This window comes from Coregonus clupeaformis, unplaced genomic scaffold (genome assembly GCF_020615455.1).
Source record: "Coregonus clupeaformis isolate EN_2021a unplaced genomic scaffold, ASM2061545v1 scaf2281, whole genome shotgun sequence".
Lineage (NCBI taxonomy): Eukaryota > Metazoa > Chordata > Actinopteri > Salmoniformes > Salmonidae > Coregonus > Coregonus clupeaformis.
The window spans coordinates 2,501-23,892 of record NW_025535735.1 but is presented as its reverse complement, the minus strand read 5'-3'; the positions used below and the strand labels follow the sequence as shown (position 1 = coordinate 23,892).

The 21,392-nt window shown below is 44.0% G+C and overlaps 1 protein-coding gene across 1 annotated transcript in view; it reads left to right on the top strand.

Moving 5' to 3' along the window:
* Positions 1-219: 219 nt before the first annotated feature.
* The window catches only part of LOC123488414 (cleavage and polyadenylation specificity factor subunit 4-like), a gene marked incomplete at its 3' end in the record, with an annotated part of 22,840 nt that continues 1,667 nt past the window's right edge, over positions 220-21,392 (top strand). The window contains 3 exon segments of the mRNA XM_045219332.1: positions 220-626; positions 949-999; positions 21,236-21,388. Of these exon segments, the coding sequence (XP_045075267.1) occupies positions 524-626; positions 949-999; positions 21,236-21,388 (307 nt within the window).

Genomic DNA, 21,392 nt, shown 5'->3' with positions numbered 1-21,392 from the left:
TCAAATCCAGACACTCTCATAGATCGATGATGGTCCTCTGTAGCTCAATTGGTAGAGCATGGCGCTTGTAACGCCAGGGTAGTGGGTTCGATTCCCGGGACCACCCATACGTAAAAATGTATGCACACATGACTGTAAGTCGCTTTGGATAAAAGCGTCTGCTAAATTGCATATTATCATTATTATATTATTATCGATTACTCGGGCTTTTAACCCCAGGTCAAAGGTTGGGGTTCAACCAGCGCGCGTTCTGGAGGCAGGAGAAACAAGATGGCAGATCAACAAGACAAACTGACTTGTCTTAGTTAACGAACTTTTCCACAGTTGATTTTCTACACATTCAAATATACAGTCAGCTAGCCAAGCAATCTAGCGCCCACGCCTCTTAATCGTTGATTTATTAGCTACCCAGCTAGATTTCCGCAGGTTAGCTGATCGCCAACTGCCGTTAAGACTGCTAGCTAAGCTAAGCTAGGCTAGCTAGCTTGTTTCTGTCTGGTCGGAGCGTAGTGAGACCGCCAACATGCAGGACCTGATAGCCACCGTGGACCACATCAAGTTCGACCTAGAGATAGCTGTGGAGCAGCAACTGGGGGCGCAGCCTCTCCCCTTCCCCGGGATGGACAGTAAGTAGCCGCTACTTACTAGCCAGTTAGCGAACGATAGCTAGGTATTGTAGTTTTAGCAAGGTAGCTAAGCTAACTTGGCTAGTTAGTTTAGCTAGCTAGCTAACTTCTAAACTGATTTCATAGTTGGGTGTTTTTGTGTGTGCAGAGTCCGGGGCTGCGGTGTATTAGAGCTATGTATTGTATTGTATTGTATTGTATTGTATTGTAACTCCTTGCCCTGTGGTTGTGTTTGTGCAGAGTCCGGGGCTGCGGTGTATTAGGGCTATGTATTGTATTGTATTGTATTGTAACTCCTTGCCCTGTGGTTGTGTTTGTGCAGAGTCCGGGGCTGCAGTGTGTGAGTTCTTCATGAGAGCAGCCTGTCTCAAAGGTAAGAGTATCACCGGTGATGAGTTCTCTGTATGTGACTACTACAGCCTCCTACACAAGTGTGTGTGTGTTATACTGACCAATGTGTGTGTGTGTGTGTGTGTGTGTGTGTGTGTGTTATACTGACCAATGTGTGTGTGTGTGTGTGTGTGTGTGTGTTTATACTGACCAATGTGTGTGTGTGTGTGTGTGTGTGTGTGTGTGTGTGTGTGTTTATACTGACCAATGTGTGTGTGTGTGTGTGTGTGTGTGTGTGTGTGTTATACTGACCAATGTGTGTGTGTGTGTGTGTGTGTGTGTGTTATACTGACCAATGTGTGTGTGTATATATATCACACACACTGAGTCAGTCTATAATATATATACACACTGGGTCCGTCATATATATATATATATTACTCTCGTGTGTGTGTGTGTATATATATATATATATATATATATATATATATATATATATATACACACACAGTTGAAGTTGGAAGTTTACATACACCTTAAACAAATACATTTAAACTCAGTTTTTCACTATTCCTGACATTTAATCCTAGTAAAAATTCCCTGTCTTCGGTCAGTTAGGATCACCACTTTATTTTCAAGAATGTGAAATGTCAGAATAATAGTAGAGAGAATGATTTATTTCAGCTTTTATTTCTTTCATCACATTCCCAGTGGGTCAGAAGTTTACATACACTCAATTAGTATTTGGTAGCATTGCCTTTTAAATTGTTTAACTTGGGTCAAACGTTTCGGGTAGCCTTCCACAAGCTTCCTACAATAAGTTGGGTGAATTTTGGCCCATTCCTCCTGACAGAGATGGTGTAACTGAGTCAGGTTTGTAGGCCTCCTTGCTCGCACACGCTTTTTCAGTTCTGCCCACATATTTTCTATAGGATTGAGGTCAGGGCTTTGTGATGGCCACTCCAATACCTTGACTTTGTTGTCCATAAGCCATTTTGCCACAACTTTGGAAGTATGCTTGGGGTCATTGTCCATTTGGAAGACCCATTTGTGACCAAGCTTTAACTTCCTGACTGATGTCTTGAGATGTTGCTTCAATATATCCACAATTTTCCTTCCTCATGATGCCGTCTATTTTGTGAAGTGCACCAGTCCGTCCTGCAGCAAAGCACCCCCACAGCACGATGCTGCCACCCCCGTGCTTCACGGTTGGGATGGTGTTCTTCGCCTTGCAAGCCAACCCCTTTTTCCTCCAAACATAACAATGGTCATTATGGCCAAACAGTTCTATTTTTGTTTCATCAGACCAGAGGACATTTCTCCAAAAAGTACGATCTTTGTCCCCGTGTGCAGTTGCAAACCGTAGTCTGGCTTTTTTATGGCGGTTTTGGAGCAGTGGCTTCTTCCTTGCTGAGCGGCCTTTCAGGTTATGTCGAGTGGCGCAGTGGTCTAAGGCACTGCATCGCAGTGCTAGCTGTGCCACTAGAGATCCTGGTTCGTATCCAGGCTCTGTCGTAGCCGGCCGCGACCGGGAGACCCATGTGGCGGCGCACAAGTCGTCCAGGGTAGGGGAGGGAATGGCCGGCAGGGATGTAGCTCAGTTGGTAGAGCATGGTGTTTGCAACGGCAGGGTTGTGGGTTCGATTCCCATGGGGGGCATGAAAAATAAATAAAAATAATGTATGCACTAACTGTAAGTCGCTCTGGATAAGAGCGTCTGCTAAATGACAAAAAATATATATATAGGACTCGTTTTACTGTAGATATAGATACTTTTGTACCTGTTTCCTTCAGCATCTTCACAAGGTCCTTTGCTGTTGTTCTGGGATTGATTTGCACTTTTCGCACCAAAGTACGTTCATCTCTTGGAGACAGAACGCATCTCCTTCCTGAGCGGTATGACGGCTGCGTGGTCCCATGGTGTTTATACTTGCGTACTATTGCTTGTACAGATGAACATGGTACCTTCAGGCGTTTGGAAATTGCTCCCAAGGATGAACCAGACTTGTGGAGGTCTACAATTTATTTTCTGAGGTCTTGGCTGATTTCTTTTGATTTTCCCATGATGTCAAGCAAAGAGGCACTGAGTTTGAAGGTAGGCCTTGAAATACATCCACAGGTACACCTCAATTGACTCAAATGATGTCAATTAGCCTATCAGAAGCTTCTAAAGCCATGACATCATTTTCTGGAATTTTCCAAGCTGTTTAAAGGCACAGTCAACTTAGTGTATGTAAACTTCTGACCCACTGGAATTGTGATACAGTGAATTATAAGTGAAATAATCTGTCTGTAAACAATTGTTGGAAAAATTACTTGTCATGCACAAAGTAGATGTCCTATGGGACTTGCCAAAACTATAGTTTGTTAAAAAGAAATTTGTGGAGTGGTTGAAAAACAAGTTTTAATGACTCCAACCTAAGTGTATGTAAACTTCTGACTTCAACTGTATATTATAGACTGACCCAGTGTGTTAATATGAACTGACCCAGTGTGTGTTAATATGAACTGACCCAGTGTGGGTTAATATGAACTGACCCAGTGTGGGTTAATATGAACTGACCCAGTGTGGGTTAATATGAACTGACCCAGTGTGGGTTAATATGAACTGACCCAGTGTGTGTGTGAATATGAACTGACCCAGTGTGTGTGTGAATATGAACTGACCCAGTGTGTGTGTGAATATGAACTGACCCAGTGTGTGTTAATATGAACTGACCCAGTGTGTGTGTGAATATGAACTGACCCAGTGTGTGTGTGAATATGAACTGACCCAGTGTGTGTGTGAATATGAACTGACCCAGTGTGTGTGTGAATATGAACTGACCCAGTGTGTGTTAATATGAACTGACCCAGTGTGTGTTAATATGAACTGACCCAGTGTGTGTTAATATGAACTGACCCAGTGTGTGTGTGTGAATATGAACTGACCCAGTGTGTGTGTGAATATGAACTGACCCAGTGTGTGTGAATATGAACTGACCCAGCGTGTGTTAATATGAACTGACCCAGTGTGTGTGTGTGAATATGGACTGACCCAGTGTGTGTGAATATGAACTGACCCAGTGTGTGTTAATATGAACTGACCCAGTGTGTGTGAATATGAACTGACCCAGTGTGTGTTAATATGAACTGACCCAGTGTGTGTTAATATGAACTGACCCAGTGTGTGGGTTAATATGAACTGACCCAGTGTGTGGGTTAATATGAACTGACCCAGTGTGTGGGTTAATATGAACTGACCCAGTGTGTGTTAATATGAACTGACCCAGTGTGTGGGTTAATATGAACTGACCCAGTGTGTGTGTGAATATGAACTGACCCAGTGTGTGTGTGAATATGAACTGACCCAGTGTGTGGGTTAATATGAACTGACCCAGTGTGTGTGTGTGAATATGAACTGACCCAGTGTGTGTGTTAATATGAACTAACCCAGTGTGTGTGTGAATATGAACTGACCCAGTGTGTGTTAATATGAACTGACCCAGTGTGTGTGTGAATATGAACTGACCCAGTGTGTGTTAATATGAACTGACCCAGTGTGTGTGAATATGAACTGACCCAGTGTGTGTGTGAATATGAACTGACCCAGTGTGTGTGTGTGTGTTAATATGAACTGACCCAGCGTGTGGGTTAATATGAACTGACCCAGTGTGTGTGAATATGAACTGACCCAGTGTGTGTGTGTTAATATGAACTGACCCAGTGTGGGTTAATATGAACTGACCCAGTGTGTGGGTTAATATGAACTGACCCAGTGTGTGTGTGAATATGAACTGACCCAGTGTGTGTTAATATGAACTGACCCAGTGTGTGTTAATATGAACTGACCCAGTGTGTGTTAATATGAACTGACCCAGTGTGTGTGTGTGAATATGAACTGACCCAGTGTGTGTGTGAATATGAACTGACCCAGTGTGTGTTAATATGAACTGACCCAGTGTGTGTGTGTGTGTGAATATGAACTGACCCAGTGTGTGGGTGGGTTAATATGAACTAACCCAGTGTGTGTGAATATGAACTGACCCAGTGTGTGTGTGTGAATATGAACTGACCCAGTGTGTGTGTGTGTGTGTGTTAATATGAACTGACCCAGCGTGTGGGTTAATATGAACTGACCCAGTGTGTGTGTGAATATGAACTGACCCAGTGTGTGTGTGTTAATATGAACTGACCCAGTGTGGGTTAATATGAACTGACCCAGTGTGTGGGTTAATATGAACTGACCCAGTGTGTGTGTGTGAATATGAACTGACCCAGTGTGTGTGTGAATATGAACTGACCCAGTGTGTGTGTGTGTGAATATGAACTGACCCAGTGTGTGGGTGGGTTAATATGAACTAACCCAGTGTGTGTGTGAATATGAACTGACCCAGTGTGTGGGTGAATATGAACTGACCCAGTGTGTGGGTTAATATGAACTGACCCAGTGTGTGTGTGGGTTAATATGAACTGACCCAGTGTGTGTGTGAATATGAATTGACCCAGTGTGTGTGTGAAAATGAACTGACCCAGTGTGTGCGGTTAATATGAACTGACCCAGTGTGTGTGTGTGTGAAAATGAACTGACCCAGTGTGTGGGTTAATATGAACTGACCCAGTGTGTGTGAATATGAACTGACCCAGTGTGTGTGTGGAATATGAACTGACCCAGTGTGTGTGTGAATATGGAACTGACCCAGTGTGTGTGTAATATGAACTGACCCAGTGTGTGTGAATATGAACTGACCCAGTGTGTGTTAATATGAACTGACCCAGTGTGTGTTAATATGAACTGACCCAGTGTGTGTGTGTGAATATGAACTGACCCAGTGTGTGTATGAATATGAACTGACCCAGTGTGTGTGTAATATGAACTGACCCAGTGTGTGTGTGTGTGTGAATATGAACTGACCCAGTGTGTGTGAATATGAACTGACCCAGTGTGTGTTAATATGAACTGACCCAGTGTGTGTTAATATGAACTGACCCAGTGTGTGGAGTTAATATGAACTGACCCAGTGTGTGGGTTAATATGAACTGACCCAGTGTGGGTTAATATGAACTGACCCAGTGTGTGGGTTAATATGAACTGACCCAGTGTGTGTGTTAATATGAACTGACCCAGTGTGTGTGTGAATATGAACTGACCCAGTGTGTGGGTTAATATGAACTGACCCAGTGTGTGTGTGAATATGAACTGACCCAGTGTGTGTGTGAATATGAACTGACCCAGTGTGTGTGTGTGAATATGAACTGACCCAGTGTGTGTGTGTGTGTGTTAATATGAACTGACCCAGCGTGTGGGTTAATATGAACTGACCCAGTGTGTGTGTGAATATGAACTGACCCAGTGTGTGTGTGTTAATATGAACTGACCCAGTGTGTGGGTTAATATGAACTGACCCAGTGTGTGTGTGTGAATATGAACTGACCCAGTGTGTGTGTGAATATGAACTGACCCAGTGTGTGGGTGGGTTAATATGAACTAACCCAGTGTGTGTGAATATGAACTGACCCAGTGTGTGTGTGTGAATATGAACTGACCCAGTGTGTGTGTGTGTGTGTTAATATGAACTGACCCAGTGTGTGGGTTAATATGAACTGACCCAGTGTGTGTGTGTTAATATGAACTGACCCAGTGTGGGTTAATATGAACTGACCCAGTGTGTGGGTTAATATGAACTGACCCAGTGTGTGTGTGTGAATATGAACTGACCCAGTGTGTGTGTGAATATGAACTGACCCAGTGTGTGTGTGTGTGAATATGAACTGACCCAGTGTGTGGGTGGGTTAATATGAACTAACCCAGTGTGTGTGTGAATATGAACTGACCCAGTGTGTGGGTGAATATGAACTGACCCAGTGTGTGGGTTAATATGAACTGACCCAGTGTGTGTGTGGGTTAATATGAACTGACCCAGTGTGTGTGTGAATATGAACTGACCCAGTGTGTGTGTGAAAATGAACTGACCCAGTGTGTGGGTTAATATGAACTGACCCAGTGTGTGTGTGTGAAAATGAACTGACCCAGTGTGTGGGTTAATATGAACTGACCCAGTGTGTGTGAATATGAACTGACCCAGTGTGTGTGTGAATATGAACTGACCCAGTGTGTGTTAATATGAACTGACCCAGTGTGTGTGTGAATATGAACTGACCCAGTGTGTGTGAATATGAACTGACCCAGTGTGTGTTAATATGAACTGACCCAGTGTGTGTTAATATGAACTGACCCAGTGTGTGTGTGTGAATATGAACTGACCCAGTGTGTGTGTGAATATGAACTGACCCAGTGTGTGTTAATATGAACTGACCCAGTGTGTGTGTGTGTGAATATGAACTGACCCAGTGTGTGTGAATATGAACTGACCCAGTGTGTGTTAATATGAACTGACCCAGTGTGTGTGAATATGAACTGACCCAGTGTGTGTTAATATGAACTGACCCAGTGTGTGTGAATATGAACTGACCCAGTGTGTGTTAATATGAACTGACCCAGTGTGTGGGTTAATATGAACTGACCCAGTGTGGGTTAATATGAACTGACCCAGTGTGTGGGTTAATATGAACTGACCCAGTGTGTGTGTTAATATGAACTGACCCAGTGTGTGTGTGTGTGTGAATATGAACTGACCCAGTGTGTGTGTTAATATGAACTGACCCAGTGTGTGTGTGAATATGAACTGACCCAGTGTGTGTGTGAATATGAACTGACCCAGTGTGTGTGTGAATATGAACTGACCCAGTGTGTGGGTTAATATGAACTGACCCAGTGTGTGTGTGTGAATATGAACTGACCCAGTGTGTGTGTTAATATGAACTGACCCAGTGTGTGTGAATATGAACTGACCCAGTGTGTGTTAATATGAACTGATCCAGTGTGTGTTAATATGAACTGACCCAGTGTGTGTGAATATGAACTGACCCAGTGTGTGTGTGAATATGAACTGACCCAGTGTGTGTGTGTGTGTGTTAATATGAACTGACCCAGCGTGTGGGTTAATATGAACTGACCCAGTGTGTGTGTGAATATGAACTGACCCAGTGTGTGTGTGTTAATATGAACTGACCCAGTGTGGGTTAATATGAACTGACCCAGTGTGTGGGTTAATATGAACTGACCCAGTGTGTGGGTTAATATGAACTGACCCAGTGTGTGTGTGAATATGAACTGACCCAGTGTGTGTTAATATGAACTGACCCAGTGTGTGTTAATATGAACTGACCCAGTGTGTGTGTGTGTTAATATGAACTGACCCAGTGTGTGTGTGTGTGAATATGAACTGACCCAGTGTGTGTGTGTGAATATGAACTGACCCAGTGTGTGTTAATATGAACTGACCCAGTGTGTGTGTGTGTGAATATGAACTGACCCAGTGTGTGGGTGGGTTAATATGAACTAACCCAGTGTGTGTGTGAATATGAACTGACCCAGTGTGTGGGTTAATATGAACTGACCCAGTGTGTGTGTGTGGGTTAATATGAACTGACCCAGTGTGTGTGTGAATATGAACTGACCCAGTGTGTGTGTGTGAAAATGAACTGACCCAGTGTGTGGGTTAATATGAACTGACCCAGTGTGTGTGTGAAAATGAACTGACCCAGTGTGTGGGTTAATATGAACTGACCCAGTGTGTGTGAATATGAACTGACCCAGCGTGTGTGTTAATATGAACTGACCCAGCGTGTGTGTTAATATGAACTGACCCAGTGTGTGTTAATATGAACTGACCCAGTGTGTGTTAATATGAACTGACCCAGTGTGTGTGTGAATATGAACTGACCCAGTGTGTGGGTTAATATGAACTGACCCAGTGTGTGGGTTAATATGAACTGACCCAGTGTGTGTGTGAATATGAACTGACCCAGTGTGTGGGTTAATATGAACTGACCCAGTGTGTGTGTGAATATGAACTGACCCAGTGTGTGTGTGAAAATGAACTGACCCAGTGTGTGGGTTAATATGAACTGACCCAGTGTGTGTGTGAATATGAACTGACCCAGTGTGTGTGTGAAAATGAACTGACCCAGTGTGTGGGTTAATTTGAACTGACCCAGTGTGTGTGAATATGAATTGACCCAGTGTGGGTTAATATGAACTGACCCAGTGTGTGTGAATATGAACTGACCCAGTGTGTGGGTTAATATGAACTGACCCAGTGTGTGGGTTAATATGAACTGACCCAGTGTGTGGGTTAATATGAACTGACCCAGTGTGTGGGTTAATATGAACTGACCCAGTGTGTGGGTTAATATGAACTGACCCAGTGTGTGGGTTAATATGAACTGACCCAGTGTGTGTGTGAATATGAACTGACCCAGTGTGTGTGTGAAAATGAACTGACCCAGTGTGTGGGTTAATATGAACTGACCCAGTGTGTGGGTTAATATGAACTGACCCAGTGTGTGTGAATATGAATTGACCCAGTGTGGGTTTAATATGAACTGACCCAGTGTGTGTAATATGAACTGACCCAGTGTGTGGGTTAATATGAACTGACCCAGTGTGTGGGTTAATATGAACTGACCCAGTGTGTGGGTTAATATGAACTGACCCAGTGTGTGGGTTAATATGAACTGACCCAGTGTGTGGGTTAATATGAACTGACCCAGTGTGTGGGTTAATATGAACTGACCCAGTGTGTGTGTGTGAATATGAACTGACCCAGTATGTGTGTTAATATGAACTGACCCAGTGTGTGTGTGAATATGAACTGACCCAGTGTGTGTGAATATGAACTGACCCAGTGTGTGTGTTAATATGAACTGACCCAGTGTGTGTGTTAATATGAACTGACCCAGTGTGTGTTAATATGAACTGACCCAGTGTGTGTGTTAATATGAACTGACCCAGTGTGTGGGTTAATATGAACTGACCCAGCGTGTGTGTGTGTTAATATGAACTGACCCAGTGTGTGGGTTAATATGAACTGACCCAGTGTGTGTTAATATGAACTGACCCAGTGTGTGTGTGAATATGAACTGACCCAGTGTGTGTGTGAATATGAACTGACCCAGTATGTGTGTTAATATGAACTGACCCAGTGTGTGTGTTAATATGAACTGACCCAGTGTGTGTGTTAATATGAACTGACCCAGTGTGTGTGTTAATATGAGCTGACCCAGTGTGTGTTGATATGAACTGACCCAGTGTGTGGGTTAATATGAACTGACCCAGTGTGTGGGTTAATATGAACTGACCCAGTGTGTGTTAATATGAACTGACCCAGTGTGTGTGTGAATATGAACTGACCCAGTGTTTGTGTGAATATGAACTGACCCAGTATGTGGGTTAATATGAACTGACCCAGTGTGTGGGTTAATATGAACTGACCCAGTGTGTGTGTGTGAATATGAACTGACCCAGTGTGTGGGTTAATATGAACTGACCCAGTGTGTGGGTTAATATGAACTGACCCAGTGTGTGTGTGAATATGAACTGACCCAGTGTGTGTGTGAATATGAACTGACCCAGTGTGTGTGTTAATATGAACTGACCCAGTGTGTGTGTTAATATGAACTGACCCAGTGTGTGTGTTAATATGAACTGACCCAGTGTGTGTGTTAATATGAGCTGACCCAGTGTGTGGGTTAATATGAACTGACCCAGTGTGTGGGTTAATATGAACTGACCCAGTGTGTGGGTTAATATGAACTGACCCAGTGTGTGTGTGAATATGAACTGACCCAGTGTGTGGGTTAATATGAACTGACCCAGTGTGTGTGTGAATATGAACTGACCCAGTGTGTGTTAATATGAACTGACCCAGCGTGTGTTAATATGAACTGACCCAGCGTGTGTGAATATGAACTGACCCAGTGTGTGGGTTAATATGAACTGACCCAGTGTGTGGGTTAATATGAACTGACCCAGTGTGTGTGTGAATATGAACTGACCCAGTGTGTGTGTGAATATGAACTGACCCAGTGTGTGTGTGAATATGAACTGACCCAGTGTGTGTGTGGATATGAACTGACCCAGTGTGTGGGTTAATATGAACTGACCCAGGGGGTGTGTGAATATGAACTGACCCAGGGTGTGTGTGGATATGAACTGACCCAGGGTGTGGGTTAATATGAACTGACCCAGGGGGTGTGTGAATATGAACTGACCCAGTGTGTGTGTGAATATGAACTGACCCAGTGTGTGTGTGGATATGAACTGACCCAGTGTGTGGGTTAATATGAACTGACCCAGGGGGTGTGTGAATATGAACTGACCCAGGGGGTGTGTGGATATGAACTGACCCAGGTGTGGGTTAATATGAACTGACCCAGTGTGTGGGTTAATATGAACTGACCCAGTGTGTGGGTTAATATGAACTGACCCAGTGTGTGTGTGATAGAACTGACCCAGTGTGTTAATATGAACTGACCCAGTGTGTGTTAATATGAACTGACCCAGTGTGTGTGTGTGTTAATATGAACTGACCCAGTGTGTGTGTGTGTGAATATGAACTGACCCAGTGTGTGTGTGTGAATATGAACTGACCCAGTGTGTGTTAATATGGAACTGACCCAGTGTGTGTGTGTGTGAATATGAACTGACCCAGTGTGTGGGTGGGTTATCATGAACTAACCCAGTGTGTGTGTGAATATGAACTGACCCAGTGTGTGGGTTAATATGAACTGACCCAGTGTGTGTGTGTGGGTTAATATGAACTGACCCAGTGTGTGTGTGAATATGAACTGACCCAGTGTGTGTGTGTGAAAATGAACTGACCCAGTGTGTGGGTTAATATGAACTGACCCAGTGTGTGTGTGAAAATGAACTGACCCAGTGTGTGGGTTAATATGAACTGACCCAGTGTGTGTGAATATGAACTGACCCAGCGTGTGTGTTAATATGAACTGACCCAGCGTGTGTGTTAATATGAACTGACCCAGTGTGTGTTAATATGAACTGACCCAGTGTGTGTTAATATGAACTGACCCAGTGTGTGTGTGAATATGAACTGACCCAGTGTGTGGGTTAATATGAACTGACCCAGTGTGTGGGTTAATATGAACTGACCCAGTGTGTGTGTGAATATGAACTGACCCAGTGTGTGGGTTAATATGAACTGACCCAGTGTGTGTGTGTGAATATGAACTGACCCAGTGTGTGTGTGAAAATGAACTGACCCAGTGTGTGGGTTAATATGAACTGACCCAGTGTGTGTGTGAATATGAACTGACCCAGTGTGTGTGTGAAAATGAACTGACCCAGTGTGTGGGTTAATTTGAACTGACCCAGTGTGTGTGAATATGAATTGACCCAGTGTGGGTTAATATGAACTGACCCAGTGTGTGTGAATATGAACTGACCCAGTGTGTGGGTTAATATGAACTGACCCAGTGTGTGGGTTAATATGAACTGACCCAGTGTGTGGGTTAATATGAACTGACCCAGTGTGTGGGTTAATATGAACTGACCCAGTGTGTGGGTTAATATGAACTGACCCAGTGTGTGGGTTAATATGAACTGACCCAGTGTGTGTGTGAATATGAACTGACCCAGTGTGTGTGTGAAAATGAACTGACCCAGTGTGTGGGTTAATATGAACTGACCCAGTGTGTGGGTTAATATGAACTGACCCAGTGTGTGTGAATATGAATTGACCCAGTGTGGGTTAATATGAACTGACCCAGTGTGTGTGAATATGAACTGACCCAGTGTGTGGGTTAATATGAACTGACCCAGTGTGTGGGTTAATATGAACTGACCCAGTGTGTGGGTTAATATGAACTGACCCAGTGTGTGGGTTAATATGAACTGACCCAGTGTGTGGGTTAATATGAACTGACCCAGTGTGTGTGTGAATATGAACTGACCCAGTGTGTGTGTTAATATGAACTGACCCAGTGTGTGTGTGAATATGAACTGACCCAGTGTGTGTGTTAATATGAACTGACCCAGTGTGTGTGTTAATATGAACTGACCCAGTGTGTGTTATATGAACTGACCCAGTGTGTGTTAATATGAACTGACCCAGTGTGTGTGTTAATATGAACTGACCCAGTGTGTGGGGTTAATATGAACTGACCCAGCGTGTGTGTGTTAATATGAACTGACCCAGTGTGTGGGTTAATATGAACTGACCCAGTGTGTGTTAATATGAACTGACCCAGTGTGTGTGTGAATATGAACTGACCCAGTGTGTGTGTGAATATGAACTGACCCAGTATGTGTGTTAATATGAACTGACCCAGTGTGTGTGTTAATATGAACTGACCCAGTGTGTGTGTTAATATGAACTGACCCAGTGTGTGTGTTAATATGAGCTGACCCAGTGTGTGGGTTAATATGAACTGACCCAGTGTGTGGGTTAATATGAACTGACCCAGTGTGTGGGTTAATATGAACTGACCCAGTGTGTGTTAATATGAACTGACCCAGTGTGTGTGTGAATATGAACTGACCCAGTGTTTGTGTGAATATGAACTGACCCAGTATGTGGGTTAATATGAACTGACCCAGTGTGTGGGTTAATATGAACTGACCCAGTGTGTGTGTGAATATGAACTGACCCAGTGTGTGGGTTAATATGAACTGACCCAGTGTGTGGGTTAATATGAACTGACCCAGTGTGTGTGTGAATATGAACTGACCCAGTGTGTGTGTGAATATGAACTGACCCAGTGTGTGTGTTAATATGAACTGACCCAGTGTGTGTGTTAATATGAGCTGACCCAGTGTGTGTGTTAATATGAGCTGACCCAGTGTGTGTGTATAGGCTGGTCCCCAGTGTGGGTTAGTATGAACTGACCCAGTGTGTGGGTTAATATGAACTGACCCAGTGTGTGGGTTAATATGAACTGACCCAGTGTGTGTGTGAATATGAACTGACCCAGTGTGTGGGTTAATATGAACTGACCCAGTGTGTGGGTTAATATGAACTGACCCAGTGTGTGGGTTGGGCAATATGAACTGACCCAGTGTGTGTGTTAATATGAACTGACCCAGTGTGTGTGCTGAATATGAACTGACCCAGTGTTTTGGGTTAATAGAACTGACCCAGTGTGTGGGTTAATATGAACTGACCCAGTGTGTGTGTGAATATGAACTGACCCAGTGTGTGGTTAGCATGAACTGACCCAGTGTGTGTGTGAATATGAACTGACCCAGTGTGTGTTAATATGAACTGACCCAGCGTGTGTTAATATGAACTGACCCAGCGTGTGTGAATATGAACTGACCCAGTGTGTGGGTTATATGAACTGACCCAGTGTGTGGGTTAATATGAACTGACCCAGTGTGTGTGTAATATGAACTGACCCAGTGTGTGTGTGAATATGAACTGACCCAGTGTGTGTGTGAATATGAACTGACCCAGTGTGTGTGTGGATATGAACTGACCCAGTGTGTGGGTTAATATGAACTGACCCAGGGGGTGTGTGAATATGAACTGACCCAGGGTGTGTGTGGATATGAACTGACCCAGGGTGTGGGTTAATATGAACTGACCCAGGGGGTGTGTGAATATGAACTGACCCAGGGTGTGGGTTAATATGAACTGACCCAGTGTGTGTTAATATGAACTGACCCAGTGTGGGTTAATATGAACTGACCCAGTGTGGGTTAATATGAACTGACCCAGTGTGTGTGTTAATATGAACTGACCCAGTGTGTGGGTTAATATGAACTGACCCAGTGTGTGGGTTAATATGAACTGACCCAGTGTGTGTGTGAATATGAACTGACCCAGTGTGTGGGTTTAATATGAACTGACCCAGTGTGTGGGTTGTATGAACTGACCCAGTGTGTGTGTGTGTGAATATGAACTGACCCAGTGTGTGTGTGAATATGAACTGACCCAGTGTGTGTGAATATGAACTGACCCAGTGTGTGGGTTAATATGAACTGACCCAGTGTGTGTGTGAATATGAACTGACCCAGTGTGTGTGTGGGTTAATATGAACTGACCCAGTGTGTGTGTGGGTTAATATGAACTGACCCAGTGTGTGTGTGGGTTAATATGAACTGACCCAGTGTGTGTGTGAATATGAACTGACCCAGTGTGTGGGTTAATATGAACTGACCCAGTGTGTGGGTTAATATGAACTGACCCAGTGTGTGTTAATATGAACTGACCCAGTGTGTGGGTTAATATGAACTGACCCAGTGTGTGAATATGAACTGACCCAGTGTGTGGGTTAATATGAACTGACCCAGTGTGTGGGTTAATATGAACTGACCCAGGGTGTGTGTGAATATGAACTGACCCAGTGTGTGGGTTAATATGAACTGACCCAGTGTGTGTGGATATGAACTGACCCAGTGTGTGTGTGAATATGAACTGACCCAGTGTGTGTGTGAATATGAACTGACCCAGTGTGTGGGTTAATATGAACTGACCCAGTGTGTGGGTTAATATGAACTGACCCAGTGTGTGTTAATATGAACTGACCCAGTGTGTGTTAATATGAACTGACCCAGTGTGTGTGTGTGAATATGAACTGACCCAGTGTGTGTGTGAATATGAACTGACCCAGTGTGTGTGAATATGAACTGACCCAGCGTGTGTTAATATGAACTGACCCAGTGTGTGTGTGTGAATATGAACTGACCCAGTGTGTGTGAATATGAACTGACCCAGTGTGTGTTAATATGAACTGACCCAGTGTGTGTGAATATGAACTGACCCAGTGTGTGTTAATATGAACTGACCCAGTGTGTGGGTTAATATGAACTGACCCAGTGTGTGTTAATATGAACTGACCCAGTGTTTGGGTTAATATGAACTGACCCAGTGTGTGGGTTAATATGAACTGACCCAGTGTGTGTTAATATGAACTGACCCAGTGTGTGTGTGTGAATATGAACTGACCCAGTGTGTGGGTTAATATGAACTGACCCAGTGTGTGTGTGAATATGAACTGACCCAGTGTGTGTGTGAATATGAACTGACCCAGTGTGTGGGTTAATATGAACTGACCCAGTGTGTGTGTGAATATGAACTGACCCAGTGTGTGTGTGAATATGAACTGACCCAGTGTGTGTGTTAATATGAACTGACCCAGTGTGTGTGAATATGAACTGACCCAGTGTGTGTTAATATGAACTGACCCAGTGTGTGTGTGAATATGAACTGACCCAGTGTGTGTGTGGGTTAATATAGAACTGACCCAGTGTGTGTGTGAATATGAACTGACCCAGTGTGTGTGTGTGTTAATATGAACTGACCCAGTGTGGGTTAATATGAACTGACCCAGTGTGTGGGTTATATGAACTGACCCAGTGTGTGTGCTGTGAATATGAACTGACCCAGTGTGTGTTAATATGAACTGACCCAGTGTGTGTGTGTGTGAATATGAACTGGACCCAGTGTGTGGGTGGGTTAATATGAACTAACCCAGTGTGTGTGTGTGAATATGAACTGACCCAGTGTGTGGGTGAATATGAACTGACCCAGTGTGTGGGTTAATATGAACTGACCCAGTGTGTGTGTGGGTTAATATGAACTGACCCAGTGTGTGTGTGAATATGAACTGACCCAGTGTGTGTGTGAAAATGAACTGACCCAGTGTGTGGGTTAATATGAACTGACCCAGTGTGTGTGTGAATATGAACTGACCCAGTGTGTGGGTTAATATGAACTGACCCAGTGTGTGTGAATATGAACTGACCCAGTGTGTGTGTGAATATGAACTGACCCAGTGTGTGTGTGAAAATGAACTGACCCAGTGTGTGGGTTAATATGAACTGACCCAGTGTGTGTGTGAATATGAACTGACCCAGTGTGTGTGTGAAAATGAACGACGCCCAGTGTGTGGGTTAATATGAACTGACCCAGTGTGTGTGAATATGAATTGACCCAGTGTGGGTTAATATGAACTGACCCAGTGTGTGTGAATATGAACTGACCCAGTGTGTGGGTTAATATGAACTGACCCAGTGTGTGGGTTAATATGAACTGACCCAGTGTGTGGGGTTAATATGAACTGACCCAGTGTGTGGGTTAATATGAACTGACCCAGTGTGTGGGTTAATATGAACTGACCCAGTGTGTGGGTTAATATGAACTGACCCAGTGTGTGTGTGAATATGAACTGACCCAGTGTGTGTGTGAAAGAACTGACCCAGTGTGTGGGTTAATATGGAACTGACCCAGTGTGTGTGAATATGAATTGACCCAGTGTGGGTTAATATGAACTGACCCAGTGTGTGGGTTAATATGAACTGACCCAGTGTGTGGGTTAATATGAACTGACCCAGTGTGTGGGTTAATATGAACTGACCCAGTGTGTGGGTTAATATGAACTGGACCCAGTGTGTGGGGTTAATATGAACTGACCCAGTGTGTGTGTGAATATGAACTGACCCAGTATGTGTGTTAATATGAACTGACCCAGTGTGTGTGTGAATATGAACTGACCCAGTGTGTGTGAATATGAACTGACCCAGTGTGTGTGTTAATATGAACTGACCCAGTGTGTGTGTTAATATGAACTGACCCAGTGTGTGTTAATATGAACTGACCCAGTGTGTGTGTTAATATGAACTGACCCAGTGTGTGGGTTAATATGAACTGACCCAGCGTGTGTGTGTGTTAATATGAACTGACCCAGTGTGTGCAGGTTAATATGAACTGACCCAGTGTGTGTTAATATGAACTGACCCAGTGTGTGTGTGAATATGAACTGACCCAGTGTGTGTGTGAATATGAACTGACCCAGTATGTGTGTTAATATGAACTGACCCAGTGTGTGTGTTAATATGAACTGACCCAGTGTGTGTGTTAATATGAGCTGACCCAGTGTGTGGGTTAATATGAACTGACCCAGTGTGTGGGTTAATATGAACTGACCCAGTGTGTGGGTTGTATGGAACTGACCCAGTGTGTGTTAATATGAACTGACCCAGTGTGTGTGTGAATATGAACTGACCCAGTGTTTGTGTGAATATGAACTGACCCAGTATGTGGGTTAATATGAACTGACCCAGTGTGTGGGTTAATATGAACTGACCCAGTGTGTGTGTGTATGAATATGAACTGACCCAGTGTGTGGGTTAATATGAACTGACCCAGTGTGTGGGTTAATATGAACTGACCCAGTGTGTGTGTGAATATGAACTGACCCAGTGTGTGGGTTAATATGAACTGACCCAGTGTGTGTGTGAATATGAACTGACCCAGTGTGTGTGTTAATATGAACTGACCCAGTGTGTGTGAATATGAACTGACCCAGTGTGTGTTAATATGAACTGACCCAGTGTGTGTGTTAATATGAGCTGACCCAGTGTGTGGGTTATATGAACTGACCCAGTGTGTGGGTTAATATGAACTGACCCAGTGTGTGGGTTAATATGAACTGACCCAGTGTGTGAGTTATATGAACTGACCCAGTGTGTGTGTGAATATGAACTGACCCAGTATGTGTGTGAATATGAACTGACCCAGTATGTGGGTTAATATGAACTGACCCAGTGTGTGGGTTAATATGAACTGACCCAGTGTGTGGGTTAATATGAACTGACCCAGTGTGTGTGTGAATATGAACTGACCCAGTGTGTGTGTGAATATGAACTGACCCAGTGTGTGGGTTAATATGAACTGACCCAGTGTGTGTGTGAATATGAACTGACCCAGTGTGTGTGTGAATATGAACTGACCCAGTGTGTGGGTTAATATGAACTGACCCAGTGTGTGTGTGAATATGAACTGACCCAGTGTGTGTGTGAATATGAACTGACCCAGCGTGTGTTAATATGAACTGACCCAGCGTGTGTGAATATGAACTGACCCAGTGTGTGGGTTAATATGAACTGACCCAGTGTGTGGGTTAATATGAACTGACCCAGTGTGTGTGTGAATATGAACTGACCCAGTGTGTGTGTGAATATGAACTGACCCAGTGTGTGTGTGAATATGAACTGACCCAGTGTGTGTGTGGATATGAACTGACCCAGTGTGTGGGTTAATATGAACTGACCCAGGGGTGTGTGAATATGAACTGACCCAGGGTGTGTGTGGATATGAACTGACCCAGGGTGTGGGTTAATATGAACTGACCCAGGGGTGTGTGAATATGAACTGACCCAGGGTGTGGGTTAATATGAACTGACCCAGTGTGTGTTAATATGAACTGACCCAGTGTGGGTTTATGAACTGACCCAGTGTGGGTTAATATGAACTGACCCAGTGTGTGTGTTAATATGAACTGACCCAGTGTGTGGGTTAATATGAACTGACCCAGTGTGTGGGTTAATATGAACTGACCCAGTGTGTGTGTGAATATGAACTGACCCAGTGTGTGGGTTAATATGAACTGACCCAGTGTGTGGGTTAATATGAACTGACCCAGTGTGTGTGTGTGAATATGAACTGACCCAGTGTGTGTGTGAATATGAACTGACCCAGTGTGTGTGTGAATATGAACTGACCCAGTGTGTGGGTTAATATGAACTGACCCAGTGTGTGTGTGAATATGAACTGACCCAGTGTGTGTGTGGGTTAATATGAACTGACCCAGTGTGTGTGTGGGTTAATATGAACTGACCCAGTGTGTGTGTGGGTTATATGAACTGACCCAGTGTGTGTGTGAATATAGAACTGACCCAGTGTGTGGGTTAATATGAACTGACCCAGTGTGTGGGTTAATATGAACTGACCCAGTGTGTGTTAATATGAACTGACCCAGTGTGTGGGTTAATATGAACTGACCCAGTGTGTGAATATGAACTGACCCAGTGTGTGGGTTGATATGAACTGACCCAGTGTGTGGGTTAATATGGAACTGACCCAGGGTGTGTGTGAATATGAACTGACCCAGTGTGTGGGTTGAATATGAACTGACCCAGTGTGTTGTGGATATGAACTGACCCAGTGTGTGTGTGAATATGAACTGACCCAGTGTGTGTGTGAATAACCTGAACTGACCCAGTGTGTGGGTTAATATGAACTGACCCAGTGTGTGGGTTAATATGAACTGACCCAGTGTGTGTTAATATGAACTGACCCAGTGTGTGTTAATATGAACTGACCCAGTGTGTGTGTGTGAATATGAACTGACCCAGTGTGTGTGAATATGAACTGACCCAGTGTGTGTGAATATGAACTGACCCAGCGTGTGTTAATATGAACGACCCAGTGTGTGTGTGTGGTAATATGAACTGACCCAGTGTGTGTGAATATGAACTGACCCAGTGTGTGTTAATATGAACTGACCCAGTGTGTGCTGGAATATGAACTGACCCAGTGTGTGTTAATATGAACTGACCCAGTGTGTGGGTTAATATGAACTGACCCAGTGTGTGTTAATATGAACTGACCCAGTGTGTGTGTGTGAATATGAACTGACCCAGTGTGTGGGTTAATATGAACTGACCCAGTGTGTGTGTGAATATGGAACTGACCCAGTGTGTGTGTGAATATGAACTGACCCAGTGTGTGGGTTAATATGAACTGACCCAGTGTGTGTGTGAATATGAACTGACCCAGTGTGTGTGTGAATATGAACTGACCCAGTGTGTGTGTTAATATGAACTGACCCAGTGTGTGTGAATATGAACTGACCCAGTGTGTGTTAATATGAACTGACCCAGTGTGTGTTAATATGAACTGACCCAGTGTGTGTGAATATGAACTGACCCAGTGTGTGTGTGTGAATATGAACTGACCCAGTGTGTGTGTGTGTGTTAATATGAACTGACCCAGCGTGTGGGTTAATATGAACTGACCCAGTGTGTGTGTGAATATGAACTGACCCAGTGTGTGTGTGTGTGTTAATATGAACTGACCCAGTGTGGGTTAATATGAACTGACCCAGTGTGTGGGTTAATATGAACTGACCCAGTGTGTGTGTGTGTGAATATGAACTGACCCAGTGTGTGTGTGAATATGAACTGACCCAGTGTGTGTGTGTGTGTGAATGTGAACTGACCCAGTGTGTGGGTGGGTTAATATGAACTAACCCAGTGTGTGTGTGAATATGAACTGACCCAGTGTGTGGGTGAATATGAACTGACCCAGTGTGTGGGTTAATATGAACTGACCCAGTGTGTGTGTGGGTTAATATGAACTGACCCAGTGTGTGTGTGTAATATGAACTGACCCAGTGTGTGTGTGAAAATGAACTGACCCAGTGTGTGGGTTAATATGAACTGACCCAGTGTGTGTGAATATGAACTGACCCAGTGTGTGGGTTAATATGAACTGACCCAGTGTGTGGGTTTAATATGAACTGACCCAGTGTGTGGGTTTAATATGAACTGACCCAGTGTGTGTTAATATGATCTGACCCAGTGTGTGTGTTAATATGAACTGACCCAGTGTGTGTGTGAATATGAACTGACCCAGTGTGTGTTTCTGCAGGTGGGATGTGTCCGTTCCGTCACATCAGTGGGGAGAAGACGGTGGTGTGTAAACACTGGCTCAGAGGACTCTGTAAGAAGGGAGACCAGTGTGAGTTTCTCCACGAGTACGACATGACCAAGATGCCGGAGTGTTACTTCTACTCCAAGTTCGGTAT